We start from the raw sequence: 20,625 nt of genomic DNA, 5'->3' as shown, positions 1-20,625 counted from the left end.
GCTAGAAATAGTGAAGTAACGAGTGACAAGACTTAAAATAAAAATCGTGAAGAAAGAAGTTCAAATAGTATAGTAACGAGTGATGGGACAAATACCTAACTCTTCAGTCAACGCGATAGTTATGCAGTAGTAAAAGTATTTATTAAATAGGGAGGATTATTTTGCCTAAGGAAAACCAAGTCGGGACTCGAGAGCTAATCTGTATTTACTATGGTAAATGCATTCCTGAATAACTGCGTTATTTGTACTCCGCTCTTTGTGACATTTATGGAGCTTTATTCGGATCGGAAAAACTACATTATACCCTTTTATCATCCATATCCAATGGCTACAGAGTATTATTAGTTTGCTTTATATTTGTCGTCAACATATCTGCGTTGTCTCTGAAACATTTCTACATTTCCTTTGTTTTTTATCTGCCATTTTGAATCGAATTTGGGCTTGTCTTAATTATGTTCAGCTCTTATCCCTCAATCAAATTATGAAGTTCGTTTCCAACTTGTCCTCAAATTTCTCATACTTTCTTATCTTTTTTAATGTATAAGCTCCTATAAGCTCCTAATTTAAATACTGTTTTTTTTAAATTTAAATACACATAAGCTTTACTCACACGCACACACAGACACACACATCTATATTTATAAATGTATATATATATTTATATATTTACTGTAACTTGTAGCTTTATCAACTTGTATATGGCATGTTTTATACTATTTATATATATATTAAGAACCTACTCTCACATTAACATTAAAAATACCAAAAATACCAAAAAACAGTAAAAAAAATTTAGATTTTGCGCTTTATAAAAACCAAAAACCGTATAAAACCAAAGATCCCTAACAAAATTATCAAAATTCAAAAAAAGGAATTCAAATAACAAAATTGACCTTTAACCGAATAAACAAAATTGACTGCACATAAATTTGGATCATACCCGAGTTGAGAACCATCCCGAAATTTGAATTGACATTTTGTTTTTATACTTGTTAAATATGATTTCATGCCACAGAAACCTTCTGAAAAAAAAAACAAAAAAAAAAAACAAAATACGTTGCATATTTTTCACTAGTCAAATATTTAAGTTAGTTTTTCTTTCATTTAATTTTTCTAAAATATTTTAAATACTTTGCAAATATTTTATAGAGTATAAGTATATTAATGTATGTAACTTTGCTACTTGCTGTCTTTGTCTTACACGCTCTCTGCTCTGCCTCGCTATCTCGCTATCTCGCTCTAAGCTCAATCTCTCTCTCTCTCTTTCTTTCATTAATTCTCTCTGTCTATCTATTTAATTAACTATCTACTCGTATCTATTAAAATATTTCAATGTGTCAAACTGTGTGTTGTGCTTTTACATACTATATTATAATAATCCAAATCAAGACATACCAAAAAATTAAAAAAATAGAAAGAAAAAAAAGGAAAAAAAAAAAACATTAAAGAAATGCTTAGAAGAAGAAGAATCAGCAGCCATTTTGTCTAGTATATTTACTACAACAACTTTCCCAGCAATTCAACCTAGAAAACAAGAGGGGTCCAGTAAAAACCAAACATGTTCCCTGAACGTTGTGCAATTAATAAAAAAACAAAAAAAAAAAACAAAAAAAAAATATAAATATTATCTATAAAATGCATTAAATATAAACAAGAATATCGTACTAAAGCGCTTTTGGTGTTTTTTAAGTTACATAATGAAAAAAAAAAAAAAAAAAAAAAAAAGAAACAAAAAATCAACGAATCAATTTCGTTTAACAAGCAAACAGCATATGCAAAAAAAAAAAAAACAAAATCAAATTAACAACATTGATGCTATACACATACACACAGATACACACACACACACACACACACACACATACACTCGTATACATACCAATGTATTTTTTTCTGATATATCTATGTATTATCTAAATGTGGAACGCTTTTACATAAATCGTTCGTTCGTTGTTCGTTTATGTAAATGGTAAATGTGTGTTCTATTTTTCCATAAGCTAAATGTATTTATTTTCGTTATATTCTATGTGAAATTTTCAATAATACATATTTATATATATGTATGTATGTCTGTATGTATGTTAATTGTATATGATTTTCGTTGTCTTAGCATTTCATTTTTTCAAATTTTCAATAAATTGCATTCTTATTAGTTCACATATTATTCAAATTTAAAATAAAAAGACAATTGTTACAGGTCAGCTAAAAAGAGTGAAGAATGTAACGAGTGACGAAGAGTGACAGCTTGAAACACTGAAGCAAGTAACGAGCAACAAGACCGAGCTAGCAACAGTTAAAAAAGTAATGAGTGACGAGACTCAGCTAATAACAGTCAGGAAAGCAGCGAGCAACTAGACTTGGCTAGAAATAGTAAAGTCACAATTCACAAAACTCTGCTGAATACAGTCAAGAAAGTGACGAGTCATGTGACTGACGTAGACATAGTAAAGTCATGACTAACGAGACTTAGCTAGAAGCAGTTAAAAAGGAACGAGAGACGAGACTTAGCTTCGTGAAGAATGTAATGAAGAATGTAACAAGTGGCGAGTCTTAGATGAGAATAGTTAAATAACGAGTGACGTGACTCACCAGAAAACGGTCAATAAAGTCACGAGTGACGTGACCGAGCTAGAAATAGTAAAGTAGCGAGTGACGAGAATCAGCTCAAAACACTGAAGAAAATAACGAGTTAAGTGACTTAGCTAGTAATAGTAAAGTAACGAAAGAGGAACCTCACCTAAGAACAGTTAAAGAAATACCGAGTCACGTGAGTTTGCTCAATTCGTGAAGAAATTAGTGAATGACGCGACGCAGCTCAAAACAATGAAAACAAAAGCGAGTGACGAGACTTAGTTAGAAATAATAAAGTAACGAGTGACGAGACTAAGCTCAAAACAGTGGCAAAGGGAGCGAGTAAGAAAGAGTAAAGAAACGTGTGACGAGACGCATGCCAAAACTGTGTAGAAAGTAACGAGTGAAGTGAGCCAGCTGGAAATAATAAAGTAGCGAGAGACGAGACTCACCTAAAAACAGTTAGGCAAGTAACGAGTGACGAGACGCAGCTCATAACCACTAAGAAGGAAGCACGTAACGTGACCGAGCTAGCAAAAGTAAAGTACCGAGTGATGAGACTTGGCTAGAAAAAGTAAAGTAACAAGTGATGTGATTGAACTAGAAAAAGTGAAGTAACGAGTGATGTGACTAAGCTAGAAACAGTACACACGATAGCGAGTAGCAGAAATAATTCACAAGGAACGAGTAACAATGAGCAGTGCATTAAGCAAAGGGCAACCCATAGCTATTCAGCTAGACGCAACGTGTGGATTGAATACTCCCGCGTCAAGAAGCCAGAAGGTTGCTCCCAAATAATGGAAAACACTACTCGTTCTTAAGAAACGGGAAGAAGCTAGCTAAGCGTTTAAATTATTAATATTATAGTTAATGGAACCTTAGAAAATAGTTAGGAAATTTAAAAATATTCATTCCAAAAGAGTTTAATCATAAAGAAATGCATAAGATCCAAATATATGGGCTGCTTAAGACTCTCGTTAAGCATTTGGTTAACATTTTTCGTTCTCCTGTTTTGCACTCAGCCTTCTTAATACTTTTTTTGCCAGGAAATTTGCCAAACTTACAATTTATTTCTATTTAAATCTCTTAGTTTCTTTGTGTGTGTGTCATTTTGAGCGTGTGTGTGTTTGTTGTATTTAACCTGTTGATGTTTTGTACCTCGATGTTGTTCAAGAACGTTATTTATTTTCGTTTTGTTCTTTTCATAAATTCACTATCTCTTCTTCTCTCTCTCTATCTGTCTATCTACCTATCTATCTATCTGTCTTTTTCTTTATTTTTTCTAACTGTCTATCTCTCTCTCTCTCTCTCTGTCTATCTGTCTAACTCTTTTTAACAACTAACTAACTCGCTCTGTCTGTTTTAAAAATATATAATATACTCGTATATATACATAATATATGCCTTTGTACCATATCATTTATTGTTGCTGTACTCTAAAGGTATTTAAAACTAAGCTTCAAATTCGAATTCAATAAGAAATCCAAACGAGTGAACCAATGTGACCAGCTGTGTTTACAACTATTCTAAACTAAACCCATTATTTCAACGTGTTTATATGGCATATTATGTATATGTATATGTATAAGTCTACAGCTCTGTCTATTACTCTAGGTATATAACAGTGTAACAGTGTATAGACATACATATATATGTGCATATGCATATATATTATTTGTGTATAATATATAAACGTGTGTATGTATTGGTTTATGTATGTGTCTAACCAATTTTATCAATCTATTTAAAAAAAAAAATCCAAATACTTTTGTATTAATCTGTGTCGACCTTCGTTGAGTACGTAAGAGCGTATGGCATTGCCAACAGCCAACAGCGAAACGTAGGCGTTGCCAGCTTTCATTAGAGATGTGCACAGGCGTTGCCAGCTGTCGCGTGTGACTTGCCTTAATCCCTGCAACTTGTTTTAGGTTTGTTGAATGTGCGCAATGCCAGGACAATTGTTTTTCCAAATATTTGCCCAGCCAGGTCCTGTTAACGCTGACCAAAAAGTTCTCTAACTGTGCTTTGATTTCCCGCTTGTCTGTCAGCTTCTTCAATTTGCACACAGTTGGCAACTCTTCAAGTTGATTGGGGCATATTTCTGATTCATTTCCTTTTGTTTTACGTTGTATTTAAATCAGTTTGATTGATTTTACTTGCATTTTGTTGGGCAACGTTACGTTTTTTTATTGGTTCATTGATTTATTTTTTTTTTAAATTGTTTTTTGTTTTTGTTTATAATATTGTCAAGAAGTTGATCTTCGGTTTTTTGAAAATGGCTGTGCTTAATGAAATCTGATGCGTCGTTTTTTGTTAAGAGTTCTGTTATTGGATGTATCGAGAAATCCGTGAGAATCCCAATCCGTGGAACTCACAACTGGCAAGCTACACACTGTATATGAAAAGAAACTGAAACTCAATTCGAATTTCCATCTTCCGCAGGCGAAAGACGAAAAACTTCTTGCAAAAACTTTTTGAATTCAAATTATTTTATGTTATGTTTTTTTTTCTTTTTGTTTTTAACTTAAAAAAATATTTATTCGATCTAAAAAAAAAAAGAACACGATTTGGCCCAACAAAAGCTTCGGAGCTGCTGAGTTTGTTTTCTACTGTTTCCAAAATCTTGTATGTTTATTTTATTTTATTTTATTCTATTCTATTTTTTTTTAAATTTGTTTTTGGATAAATTTGACTGTTTTCAATGCGGCGGCAGCCACGAAACTGTTTTTGATTTTTTTCAAAATTTCTTTTAAGCATTTTTATCATATTATTTTTTATTAAACCAAAATTCTGTACAACAAAATTTTGACGCGAAAATTGGCAAAACAAACAAGTTTTTCATACTTCTCAATTATTTTGTTGTTGTTGTTGTTGTTTGTTTTATTTCTTTTTTGGTTTTGAGCAAAAGTTAAAAAGCAAAGAAGAAGTAGGCAAAGTACGTTTAAAGAAAAAAAGTTATTTTTTCATGAAAAATTGTTGAAAATATTTTCGTTTTGTTTGTTCGATTTTTTTTGCCAAAGCAAAATTTTGTTCGCTCTCTGTCAAAGAACTAGTTCGAGTAAAACCAAAAAAATTGAAATATTCTTAAAATTAAACAATTACTGAAATCGCGCATCCGAAATTTAAGAAAATTCTCTTGCAAGTCGTGCAAAATGCAGAACGTGAAACTTAAGTTAAACACTTTTTACAATAAGTTTGAACCGAAACCAAACAATTTATGTTACAAAAAACCAAAAAACACAACAAAAAATGTAAAACAAAAACCAAAATAAAACAATGAAATAAAACAAACCAAACCAAAAATAATGAAAAGCAAAATCAAACCAAATACAAAAACAAAAAACAAAAAACAAAAATCTCAATACTAACGTACGATTATGCGACGTTTTTCGAACAACGCCCAAACAAAAATCGAAATTCAACTTCTTGAAAAACAAAAACAAACATATATATATACATATATACCTGCATATATCTTATATATATCGTAACTTTTGTATCGAAATTCCAGAAATGCAACTAACTTACAATCAAAAGAAAAAAAACCAAAAAAAATATATGAAAAATTAAGAAAAAAAGCAGTTATAGATAATAAAAATCAAATACACAACGAACGACATGCTGAAACCCCCCTCTTGTTTTTACTGGCAGCAGCTGCCAAGTTGAAAGTTAATAATAAAAGATAAAGTCAAATAAAGTTAAGAGTTCCTTGCTTGAACCTCAAATATGATATATGGTAGCAGAGGCGCAGAGCTAAGAGAGAGCGTCGCCGGCTGAGTCCTGGCGGCCATTTTGTCTTTTGCAGTTAGTTTCCACTCTTCCACTTCTATAATAATATTCAGATATATCATTTACACTTTTTTTTTTTGTTCTCTCTAATTTGTTTTCCAATTTCGTATTGTTTCCTTGCAAAATGAATAAAGTATTAGTAATGAAATAAAAATAAAACAAATTTAGACTTTGTAATGATTTTTTGCTTTTTCTATCTATCTATTTCTTCCCATATTTATATATATATATATATACATATATATATATAAATAACTTTTCCTTTTTCTTTCGTATATTTAAATTAAAAAAAAAAAATATATATATATATATATAGAGTATACAGATTGTAACTTATTGAAAGCGAGAAGAGGCAGAATTAAAAGTACAGCTAATTTGTTTTCCTAACTGTAAACGTAACTTCTTTGATATTCAGTTGAAATATGTTTTTTGCAGGCTTCAGTCAGCAAAAATCTTATTGTTTCTTTCTATTATATGGTTCTGATTCTTTTCATTTTCGTTGCAATTATTTTGAAGCTCCTTCTCCTATATAAATATATATCTTTCTCTCTCTCTCTCGATCTCTCTCTCTCTCTCTCTCTCTCTCTCTGTTTCTTTCTCCATCGAAACCTCTTTATCCATATATATACTTATATGATATAGATATTTAGGTATATATATATATATATATATATATATATATATATTTAAATATTTGTAGCATATCTTTATGTCTCTCCTTTTCGCTGTCTCTAAAAGTAAAAGTACAACAACAGAAAGTTATGTAAAAATAATTTTGTTTTATTTTTTTCCTACATTAATTTTTTTGTTGATTTCCCAAATGAGGTAAACAAAAATGCAGTAAAAATAGAGTAATATCTAGTTGTAAAGACAAAGAAAACGAAGAAAAGCAAAAAAATGAATGAGAAGCGATTTAAGCGATAACAATAAACAAAAAAAATGGCACTTATATCGATAACAAAAAGAGAGCAAAAAGCAAAAACTATCGATCGATCGACTGCAAGCAAAAACTGAAACTGAAAATACCAAAACTAATAATAAAAAAGTACCAAAAATGCAAAATACAAAACAAAAAAAAAAAACAAAAAAACGAGACGTAGTAAAGAAGTTGATGTTGGATTTTTGTTTGGTGTTTGTTCCAGGAAACGTCCGAATCGCCCCAACAACACGCTGTGGGCGTTGGCGCGGTACTCGGCGGCGGCATGAGCAGCAGCAGCAGCAGCGCTGCCGCCGCCGCCGCAGCCGCAGCCGTTGCCGCTGCAGCCGCTGCCCATGAGCAGCAGCCGCAAACGTCGCCGCCACCGCCGCCGCTGAACCTGTTGCCGTGCATCTACTGCGGCGCCGCCTTCCCCAACCAAAGCAAACTCACGCGTCACGTGCTCTCGCACTCGCTGAAGACGCTCGAGTACCGCGAGCCCACCTCGCACGCCGCCCTCCTCCACTCGCAGCTGCGGACGGCGCACGACCTCAACATGAGCCATCTGTCGCAGCCGTTCGCGTTCCAGGCCGCGATGGCGGCAAGCGCCGGCAGCAGCGATCCGCAGGAGCAGGCGGCCGCCGTGGCCGCCGCCTTGGGCATAGAAATGGAGATAGCGCTGCACGGCGTCAGCTGCACCATTCAAAGCCTAACGGCCAGCTGCCTGGAGGCAGCCGCCGTCAGTGGGGCGCCCGGCTCGAGCGGTGCCAGCGGACGCCTCGGATTGGGCGGCTCATCGACATCCGGAAATGGTGGCATTGCGGCCACATCCGCTGGCCTCCTGCTCGGCAGCGGCTCTAGCTCTGCCGCTGCCGGTGGTAGTGGCTGCGGTGGCAGTGGCGGTGGCATGGGCGGTGGTGGTGGCGGTGGTGTTGGTGGCAGCGGCAGCGGCCGCTCCTCGTCGCCCTCAACGTCTGCCGCAGCGTCGGCAGCGGCGCAGTGCGGCTCGTCGGCCGCCTCGTTGCTCGGCGCGTCAAGTGATCCGAATAGTGTTGTCATGTGTAAGTTCTGTGCTAAAAGTTTTCCCGATGTTACATCACTGATCACGCATTTGTCGGTACATACAGGTGATCGACCATTTAAATGTGAGTTTTGTGGCAAAGCGTTTAAGCTGCGCCACCACATGAAAGATCATTGTCGCGTGCACACGGGTAAGTCTCCAGCAACGATCCATAAGTGAGATCAATTTATATCTGCATACACACACACACATATATATACATATATATACATACATATTTATCACATTGACATGCATTACATATTTCGATTCATTCTTAAAGGTTTAAAGCTCTTTAAACGCTTTTCAGGTGCCCGCCCCTGTTTCCCCTTTGTTCAATACTCATTTGGTTAACTTATCAACTCTCTTCAGCTCTATGGCTCTCTAAACTGAGCTTTTAAAGCTCATCAAAGCTCGATTAAAGCTCTTTGAGAGCTTTCAACTACTTGATGGCTGTACGATTGTGCTTAGTCTAGTCTTCAAATTTTAACCTAACCAAAACATTTTTTCTCGTAAACTTTAAGCTCACTTGAGCTTAACGTTGAGTTCAGCTTTTGCTAAGCTCTTCATAAACTGTTTTATCTTATTGGAAATGTTGACAAAGCTGCGCAGCTTCAACTCCATTTGTAGCTTTTCAAGCTTTCGAAGCTTTTAATGTGCGCTTTCTAACTTGTTTCAACATCAAGCATTCGAAGATTCCTTTGTTAATATCTGTAGATAGTCCACAACTTGAGGAGCTTTTCTACAATTGACTTAAGCGGAAAGCTTTTGAGCTTTCAAGACATGAAGTGTTGCCCCAAAGCTCATTAAAACTCCATTACACACACACACGCACGCGCATACACTACATTTACATGACTTTAAGCCCTTGATATTTATCCTTTATCTGACATATTGTACTTCCTTTTGTGGCCCCGCAACAAAAACAAAACAAACAACAACGAAATTTGCTCGTTTTGTGTGGGAATTGCAGGTGAACGACCCTTCAGATGTCAAATGTGCGGGAAAACATTCTCGCGCTCGACGATCCTCAAAGCGCATGAGAAAACGCATTTTCCCAAATATGTACGAAAGTTTTTGTCACCCAGCCCGGTCGATACAAAGGATGAGCTACCGCAATAGTGAAACGATTTTAGTTTGTTATTAAATTATTATTATTACTACTACTACTATTATAATAATAACAACAATAACAACAACAACAACAACAACAACAACAACAATATCAGCAACAACAACAGCAGCAGCAACAACAACAACAACAACAACAATGCAAACTATTTGCATAATAACAACAATTACAACTACAATGGATGAGAACGAGACAACTATATTAACAACAACAACAACAACATCAGCAGCAGCCGCAGCCGCAGCAGTAGTTAAAGCGGCAGCAAAGCAGCAAGAATGAGATAGCAACAGCAACAATTTTTGACTTACTTAAGCAAAGAGCGCAAAGCTTAGAGACACACACACACACAGAGACACACACACACACAGAAACACACGAACACCCTTGCATATATACATATACATACATATGTGTATATAAAAATATGTACATATTTTATTACTTATATATAAACTAAAAACGAGGCAAACAAAGAGAAAACAGCAGAAACAAAAACAAAAACAAAAACAAAATAACAAGCAAATAGAATTTGCTCCCTTTTACTGAAGCGTAGAGCGTAGGAAAGAGACAGCCACACAAGCACACATACATATTGTAGGCAAGAGGGAGATAGATAAAGAGATCGCAAGTATGCATAATGCATATGCATAAATAATAAATATACATATACATATATATATACATACATATATACACACACATACGATATATATAGCAACATATGTCGAATTGTTGAAATTTATACCAAGAGCGGTAATATTTTTTTTATGCAAATCACACCAACACACACAACAACAACACAGCAACAAACACACACACACACACAAACTTATTTTATGTCTCCATTAACAAACTGAAAATTAAAGAGTAAAAAAGTGAAGAAAAGCATAAAGAAAAATGAAAAATATGTCGTAATTCTAATTAAGTGCGAAAGAGAAAAAAAAAACCCAAGAAAAAGTTTAAGCGTTGATCATATTTTTTTTCTATACAATATTTTAGTAAAGAACAAGTGCAGCGTGCATGTTGTAGCAGGAATCTAATTAAAATTGATAAACATAATAAACATACATATATATGTATATGTGTGCGAAAATATATATATATATATATATATATTTGTATTTTCAAAAGTATATATATATACATCTATAAGAGAACGTAAGACATATATACATAAAAGAAAGTAAATAAAAAAACAAAAAAATGAAACAAAAAAACAAAAGTAAAAAATTATGCTAAATTATAATGATATATATGCGTACGATAGTAATTGATATAGAAAAAGAACAGTGAACACGTGATGTAACTTTTTAAGTAATGATGATGATGATGATGATGATGTTGAGTATCATGATCAACATAATGATGATGATGATAATGGAGTTAATAATGGCGATATTAGCGAGTTGATAATAACAAGTAAAATTAGTTTAACAAGTAAAAGATCTACATACCTATACATATTAGCAAAGCAGAGCAGAGCAAAGCAAAGTGAACTGTTAACAAAAATTTGCAGCATACTTTTGTGCGTATTTATTCATATAGAATTGCCCTGGCTTCGATTAAACGTCAAAGCAACTTGAACGTATACCACATACATATCTACGCACCTACACACACACACACACACAAACACATACCTACACACCCAAATTGTTAATGGCTTCTCAGCATTGTTTTTAAACCCAATGCCAAACATTGTCAATCAATTTCGTATATAGAAATTGTTTCCTCTTCAACAACAGGTGGCGCCACGTGCTTGACAATTACCAACCTGCATAAATATTGAACTAAATATCGAAATTTACTAACACACACACACACACGCACACACACAGACACATGCATATGCTCGTGTATGTGCTTGTATATAAGACAAACGTAATTAATTTTTAGCCACATATACACCCACAACCCGATATACAGTGCATATATATATATATATATATATATATATATATATAGTATATAGCATATATCTATATACAATATTTATATAAACGTATATGGATACTAAAAGTCCCAAACTTGCAAGAGCAAAAAAATGAATACATCAAATGTAAGGCACACTCGGAAGAGGAATATTTGAAATTAAAATCATGGAATACAGACATACGCGTGAATTATGCAAGGCAGCAGAATTACATAGAATATCTGTGATCTTAAATATATATATATATACATACTTATATATATATACACACACACATATTGTACATACATATGTCTTTATTAATATTAAACTAATCGAAAATCTATTGAAAAAAAACCCCAACAAATAAAAGCACGCATCGTAGGGCCTAGCACCTGGGCATAATATTTCAATTTCAACATTGGTTCAATTCCAAATTCTCAGTTTTAATCGAATGCATATTGTTATATATACACACATATATGCAATTATTGATCTCCCCCCCCCCCACCAGCCTCCCCCTGCTTCTTTTTCATTGCAATTGATTAATAGCTGGAAACACAAGTTGAAAAGTTGATAAAGCTATAGCAGCGTTACGGTAGGGCCCATTGATAGTATCCTGTATTAATCAACATGAATCGAAATTCTTTGCCTTGAACTTTCTTCTATTTTACTTTCCACCTTTGTTAAGCGACCTTTCCAAATTTAAAAGGCTTTTGGCCGACATACAAGCTTTACACACACACACCAACACACACACGCACTTTTAAACACAACGTAGCTACGTTCGTAATGAATGCAAAATTGTGTTGCCTACTTTTTGGGGGCGCACACATGAATCACAAGTGTCGCCAAATGTTTGCAGCTTTTTCGCTCAGTTTACTTTGCTTTGACCAAACAAACAAAGAAACAATAACAACAACAATATAAACACATTAGAAAACAATCAACAAGGAGTTATTTTTTTTTTTTTTGTATTTTTGTATTTTTTCTGTAGATTTTGCTAATTAAAAACTTTGGCTAAACATTTGCTAGAATGAAAAATTTGCTAGTTCTTAAGCAAAATTTTGTGTTATTATGTTTACATACATATATATATATATATATATATATATATCCCGATTGCTATGAATACGAATATAATGCCGTTTGGGCAACGAGGTCGCAATGTTGCTGTGCAACAACAACAACAACAAGAACAACAACAACTGGCAATTCTCAAGCGAATCGCATTACCTTTCTGCACATTTCAACCAGATGTTAGATAGAGCCCAGCGCCAGTGTATAGCGAAAGCAAAAACGTAAACAAAACAAAAACAAAAACAAAAACAAATACCAATACAAATCGATCTCAAAATTATAACAAAAATAAATTATACTATAAAGGTAAACGTGTACACCAAGCGCATTGGGTGCAAACTCTGGCCAGACTATACATATATATACATATATAAATATACATAAATATGTACGTATATAAAGCGGTTAATTTCTGGGCGCCCGTGCGCATTTCGGGATCGGTGCAGCTATCGATCTTTGTTGGACAGACAAAGAAAAACAAAAGGCAAAAGGCAACAACAAAATGCGCGCATTAACAAATGGAAATCAATTTATAATAACGCAAAACACGCACGCTAGGCAAAATTCAAAATTCTAAATTTTAAAACAAACAACAAAAAAAACGCAAAACAAGACTTTTTCGGCAAACCAAAAAAAAAAAGAGAAAAAAACCAACAAAAAAAGAAACAAAAAAACGTAGCGAAAAGGAAACAAAAACTTTGGATTAAACAATTTGGCTGTGATAGCATTAAAAAAAAAAACAAAAAAAAAACAAAAACAAAAAATCATAAATTCAAATATGTGAATACGTATTTAAAACATTGAGAGATGAAAAAAAAAACGAAACTCAACAAAAAAATATTCGCTTTGCATTTGAAAAACGCTGAAAACAAACAAGAGATGGCGCCATGAAGATTTTGTTGTTGGCTTATTTTCTCGCAGGGAGCGCAGTATTAGAGAAAAACAAGACACGTGAAGGGGGGAGCAGGGGGGAAAATAAAGAAAGAAAAAAACTTAAGGAAGCAAAAAAAAAAACAAAATGGAAACCCAACAGGCATCAATTCGATATTGTGATGTTCAGAATTTGTGCAACAACAAAACAGAAACAAGTTTTGCACAATAATAATAACAATAACAATTTCAACATGAACATTAACATATAATAAGAATAATAATAATAATAATAATACTATTATCAATAATATAATAACCAAAACAAAAACACAAAAAAAAAAAGGAGAGCAAACAAAATTTAACGTTTAGGAACAAAACAAAACCAAAATTGTGATTTTCGGCCTTTTAGAAACAAAATTATAAACAACAATTACTTAATAATTAATTAATATTTAAATGTAACCAAAAACCAAACAAAACAAACGCAACAAGAAAAAAAAAGCAAAATTTAAAAGCAAAGCTAAATAAGAAAAAAACCACAAAACGCCACAAAAATTCGCTTTTGCAGCGTTTTTTAAGGGCACTTCTTGATTGGCTGGGCAAAAGTTAAATATATTCTAAATATATTGAATAGAAATTGCTTCTTTTTTTTTGTACTAAATTTAAGGGGCCCCCAGAATGCGCACAGGCGACAGCCGCGTCGAAAGTGAGAGTGAGAGTGAGAGTGAAACATTCCAAGCAAACTAAAAAGTAGAAGAACTCTGAAAGGTTTTGCCGCCAGCCACAAACATTGCGACCCCAACAATTGAAAATGTCTAAATTGTTCCCTTTGTTTTTTTTTAATTATAAATTAAATAACATTTTATTTTCTTTAAAACATATTTGTTTTGATAATTATTATATTTTTGACTGCTCTGTGTCTCTACGAAACAAACAATTTATTATAATTATTGAAAATATTATATAAATATATATGTATATGATTTTTTTTTTCATATCTCTAATTTAATGTCTAAGCAAATGTTATTATTATGATTATTACACTTATTGTACCAACTTATATGAAATTTATTTAGCTTTAGCGCAAAAACAGCAAAAACAAAAACGAAAAACGAAAAAAAAAAAACAAAAAACATGGCAACAACTTTAAGTTTATTTCAGATTTCTGTTTTTTCAATGTATCCAAATCAATATTATTCAAACTTGTATGTTTTTTATGCAACTTCTGTTTTTATGCGCTTAGCAAATACATAAACTATAACAAACAACAACAACAACAACAACAACACACAATGAATTTGTAAGCTATATGAGAAAATGCAGTCGTAGAACTGGCAAAATGATTGTGACTACACCGCAAAAAAAACACACACAAAAAAAACCAGCAACAAAACGATTTAAACAAAAAAAGAAACACAAAAAAAAATAAAAAACCAAATTAAAAATTACAAAAAATTACAATTTTGTTGAAGCAAAACAAATTTCGATGCTGTTTTTGGGTTATTTCTTGGTTCATTTTTCGCATATCATTTACATTCATTGTGTTACATTCTCCGACATCATTCATGCATACATACACACACACACACACACACACATACATACGCATATTTAACATTGTATAATTTATTTCTTGATTTTCTTAAATATCTCCTTATTTCCATAAGTTTAGCTGCTAAGTTTGTACGAGTTTTATATTATTATTATTATTTTTTTGTTAGACTTTAAGTTGTGATCAAAAGTTCCTTACTTTGGTTCCCCGCGCGCGCGCCCACCCCGCACCGTGGGCCTTATATTCAATGTTTTGTTAACTTGTTTAATTTCAAGACGCCATTTGAAAACACTTCAACAAGTTCCTCGACGACAGAATCATAGCAAAATATACAATTACAAATTAAAATTTATCAAATAGAAAACTCGAAAACTCGTAACACTCACACACACACACACACACACAGCTACAATTCTAAGCGGCTGCCAGTACAGAGCACAAGATTTCATCAGTTATTATTATTGTTAATCCCCCTTTTGTGAATTTTTTTTTCTTTTTCTTTTTCTGATTTGCTTGTTTTTTTATGATTACGTTTTTGGTTGTGTGTTGCCAGGTTTTGAATATGTGTCGATATTGAGAAGCCAGAACGTACTGCTTCAAGTAGTGCACGCTAATACAAATTTTTAGTCAAAATTTTATGAAAAACACTTTTTAGGCAAAAACAAAACAAAACAAAACAAAATGTAGAGCGCTTTAGAACGAAAACATAAACAAAAACAAAACATATTTAAAATACAAAGAATTTCATCGATTGTCTGTCATCTTTAGGCGCACAGTTGAGTTAAGCACCAAGCACACCAGACTGCTGCTTGCGAAGCCTTCTACGCGCTTCTCAACACACAAAAGCTTATAAAGATAAAAACAAAAGCAAACGAATAGCGCAAGAACTGTGCACGCCTGATGCAGCCTTCTCGGCGATTCTCAACAAAACTAAACGCATATTAAATATATAACAAAGGAAAAAATCGTTTATGCAAAGTAAACAAGCACACATACATGCCAATTCATACATATACGATTGAGTATGTATGTGCGCACCAGCTTGAGTTTGTAGGGAGGAAGAGGGAGTTCTATGTCAGCTTCAGTTTGGTTGGAGTGCTTATCAGTTCCCTTAGTTATCAGCTAGCAGCACTAGCAGTAGAGGCAATACGAAATTAAGAGTTATAATCCAAAACAAACACACACACACACACACACACATATACTGCATATTGAGAGGAAGAGAGAGAGAGAAGCAGCGGAATATCATTAGGCGTACTGCAAAAATGCATTTTAAAGGAAACAGGAATTTAAATGATATATATATATATATATATATATATATATACATATATATACAAAGGTAGTAAAAGTTATATGCATATATTTATATGTATTATATATATAATATATATATATATATATATATATATATATGTGTGTGTATATACATACATATACAATACATACAATAATAATATATTTCGAATAACCAGAAGTAAGCAAAGCAAGTTATTTATATATGAATCTATATATAACAAAAACAAAAAACAAAACAAATGCATATAAACACACACACACACACACACACACACAGTCAAACGCAATAGCCTGTACTACTATATCGCATATATGTATATGGCAAATCGAAGCTAAGCATGCTAATTATTCATTTGTACAGCAAAAAAGCAAAAGCAAGTAGAATTCAATTCTAGTGAGATTGACCTGACAACAAACACACACACACACACACACACACACACACATTGATAGCAGAATAAGAAAAAGTTTTGAACGTACACGACGTAAACGTAAACGGAAACGGAAACGTAACGCAACGCAACGTAACGTAACGTTACGTAACGTAAGCGCCCAAAAGGGGGCGCAGTACAGCAACATTTACGCTAGATTTGCATACAAGTCGAATTTATATAAATAATTACACACATACCAACACGCATACATACATATTACTAATCCAAACAATCTACTTTTAATACGTAACAAACTTAACGTACTTAACTTTTGTTTCGAGTCCGCAAAAACCAGCAAACAAAAGCAAATATCTATGGATAGATAATATCTTCAACAAAAGCTTTGGCACACAACAAATTAACATTTTTCGTATAATGAAAACCAGAAAAAAAAAAACGCATAAGCACAAATCCAAAATTCAACGAAAACAAAATGAAAACTTTCAAAAAATAAACAACAAAACCCAAAATCAAATTCCAAAAAAAAAACTCAAAACTCAAAACTTCATCAAAAAAAAGAAACCAAAATACAAGTTTCGGAAAAAAGTTTAAAGAAAAAGCAGCAAAAGTTTTGCTCAAATACTTTCGGCATCATTTTGCGTACTATATTTAAATTATATTTTTGATTTTCGAACAGCAACAACAATGCGTACTCATGCATAAACAATTAATTTAACAAAGAAAGTATATTTGAAAATAACAATAACAATAACAATAATAATAATAATAACAATACAAAATGTTAAAGGTGGTTTTTTTTTTGTTTATTTGTATAATTCTTTTGAGTTTTTTGTCTAGCAGAAAAGTGCTCAGGGTAAACACAGATTCTTCCAATACAATATAACTAAACAGCAACAAGAACAGCAACAAGAACAACAACAACAACAAACAATATTTATATATGCATATATATATATACATATATCTATAGACATACATACATATATACAACAACTACAACAACAAGAAACAATAGTACCAATATTCACAATTACAGTTACAAATCGATGAGAACCTCTTGTAAACATATAATAATTGTTTACAAAATAATTAAATAAAATACATACATATGCATATTAGTAACTATTTTTTAAATTGATGCATATTTTTTTTATTACAACAAGACGAACAACAACAACAACAACAACAACAAATCAACTATATAATTCAATGCAACTAGCTATAAACAATAATAAGTAAATCAACAACAGTTAAAGAAGAAGAGGCTCCAATTTATTTACACAAACCGATCGCACGAACAAGAATTATAAACTGATTTATACGATCGTCAACCATAAATGTTAAACAGAAGACTATAAAAATGATCCAAAAGTGAGCTCTTAAGTACTCTTAATACCTTATTAATTATACGTAATTTCCTTTAAAAAAAAAAAAAAAGAAAAATAAAAAAACAATTCAATGCAAGTCTCATCATTATTGACCACCAGAACCGAGAAGAACGCAAGCAAAACAGACAAATAGTTCAAACGAAACCCAATTATAATGTAGTACTTACCGATTAACAGATGCTGTTAATAATACTTATCTTTAATATCTAATTCAATCCCAACCAAATGCCTTCTTTACAGTCGTAGTCGTAGTTAAACATCTTCTTTTCTGTTTGTTTGTCTTTTTTGTTGTAATAATATCTCCCTGAATGTGTGCTGCAGTTGGCACGGTTCGTTGCAGTTCCGCGAACCAGTTCCAATAGTTCAACTGCCCATATAGATACATTTTTAAAGACAATAAACCGAAACGCAACTCACTGCAGGGAATTGAGTATAAAGTCGAATGCGCATATCAATTGATCCAATATCACACAATATAACACATATGAATAGTTCAAATAAACCAGTTCACCAGATAGCTTACAAAGCCAACTGCTGGAACTAGTTCGCTGGGAATTCGCAGACGGCAAACAGCTGTGGCACATTATGTTAGACCAAATCATTTTCGGTACACCGAACTTTAAATACCCTTGCTGCAGTTCAGATTGTATCAAACGCAAACTAAACCCAATCGTTCCTACATCTTAGAAGAAATGAGCCAGTTCCGAGTCATAAGACAACCAGTTCTGGCAGTTCGAAGACAGCAATGATTAGCGGGGAACTGCGTTCCGCAAGGGTATTAGACCAGTCAAAAACAAAAAACGAAAAATAATGAAAAACCACAAACAAAATAGCAACACAAATGTACCCTGTTGACAGAATGCCTTCTTCTACACATTCACATACATAATCACCTACAATACAAATAATTTAAGACTTACAACAAACATGTGAAACGTACAACCTTGACCGATAAATAATAGCCACAATTACGTACATGATATAAAGCTGATATATCGATATATATATATATATATATATATCGATAGACAATTGATGATAAATATACATAAATATGAAACGATTTGTTTGTCCCCTATATCCATATATACATACGTACTTGCTTCTGTTTGGTTTTTTTCTTTTTTTTTTGTACTCTTCTGATCCTTTGTTCTCTATTTAAATAATTGTTAATGCAGAATTAATGATAATGAGCTAGCATTAAAATATACAATTGTTTTTGTTTGTGCAGAATAACTTCTTTTTTTTACAATATTAAAAAAAAGCCTTTTTGTGTTCGATAGTTACTTTTGAATAAGCGAAACTTGTAGAAACTCATCCGAGAAATGATAAGAGAGAGCCGTTAACAGGATGTGAGCAGTTGAAAGAATCCCAAAAACCGATAAACGATAACCGATTAATAGATAAACATATGAGAAATCGAAATAACTATGCAGTGAAATACAATAAAACAGAAATTGGTTTCATCGGCGTATAAAACATGCAATATGTACTATGTACTATGGAATATAAATAAATCAAAACACCCCCTATAACTAAATATGTTTGAGTGCCAAGCTAATAATTCGAGACAATTGTAAATAAATCAATACACACACACACACACACACACACACACACACACACACAGACACAAACAGTATATTGTAACAGAAATCGTATAGCATATAAAATGTGTGTGTTTTTTTTTGTTCCGACTTTAGTGCTGTTGGAACTAGTTCCAAATTGCGAGCTACTGAAAATGGTTCTCTTTTAAGTGAACTAGATCACGCTATAAGCCACACACACACACACACACACACACACAAACACACACATAACTGTACATAACAGACTTGTAAACTTGACTACCATAGAATCTTAAGGGAATTTGTTTTCGTTTTACAACACTGCAACACATGGAAATAAGCTGAGAAATTGCTCGACTTGATGTTGAAGCCTATTTGGCACACACATATATACACACACACATATACAAATATATAGTATATGTAATGCTCCGATTTGGAATGCATGTAAATACTTACATATACTTAAATAGTTAGCATGTGTCTAGGATCCATTTAGCCGATGCTGGATATATACGAATACATTTTAACTATCAAAAAAAGAAAAAAAAAATCAGAAGAAGAAGAAACAAAAATGAGAACATAGAACCAATTTTTGAATGCCTACAGACGAGTAACTGTACATTTCCAACTATACATCATACATACATATATACTATGACAATTTTCTGATACGCGAAACCGAGTTACATCGTATACAAACACAACTAAAGCTACAGATGCAGATGCAGATGCAGATACAAATACAGATGCAGATACAGATACATATGCAGATGCAGATGCAGATGCAGATGCAGATGCAGATACAGATGCAGATGCAGATACAGATACATATGCAGATGCAGATGCAGATGCAGATGCAGATGCAGATGCAGATGCAGATACAGATGCAGATGCAGATACAGATACAGATACAGATACAGCTAGAGGCATGCATATATAGCATACAGGACATTTGATAACCCAAAGCTTGGCAGTTCTATGACATTTTTGGCATTCGCTCAAACCACACACACACACACACACTCTCACACACAAACACACACACAAGCTAGAGAGAACACTTAGACACGTTTAGGCTGAACATAAA

The 20,625-nt window shown here is 33.1% G+C and overlaps 1 protein-coding gene across 5 annotated transcripts in view; it reads left to right on the top strand.

Annotated features, from left to right (window-relative positions):
* Positions 1-20,625, top strand: part of mamo (maternal gene required for meiosis) — a 172,928-nt gene that overhangs the window by 142,340 nt on the left and 9,963 nt on the right. Inside the window, exons 7-9 of one of the 5 annotated variants that reach the window (XM_064684704.1) lie at positions 7,503-8,337; positions 8,404-8,487; positions 9,310-10,242. The exons of 3 other annotated variants lie outside the window; for them this stretch is intronic. In XM_064684704.1, coding sequence (XP_064540774.1) covers positions 7,503-8,337; positions 8,404-8,487; positions 9,310-9,458 — 1,068 coding nt within the window. In that variant the 3' untranslated portion in view covers positions 9,459-10,242. Of the gene's footprint in view, positions 1-7,502; positions 8,488-9,309; positions 10,243-20,625 lie in introns of those variants that run through there. One more of the 5 variants, XM_064684703.1, reaches the window with a different exon arrangement.

This window comes from Drosophila montana, unplaced genomic scaffold (assembly GCF_035044405.1).
Source record: "Drosophila montana isolate Dmon_TW-CO22-7 unplaced genomic scaffold, ASM3504440v1 contig_2954_1, whole genome shotgun sequence".
NCBI classification, from domain to species: domain Eukaryota; kingdom Metazoa; phylum Arthropoda; class Insecta; order Diptera; family Drosophilidae; genus Drosophila; species Drosophila montana.
The sequence above is the reverse complement of the archived record's forward strand: the minus strand, read 5'-3'. Positions and strand labels throughout refer to the sequence as shown.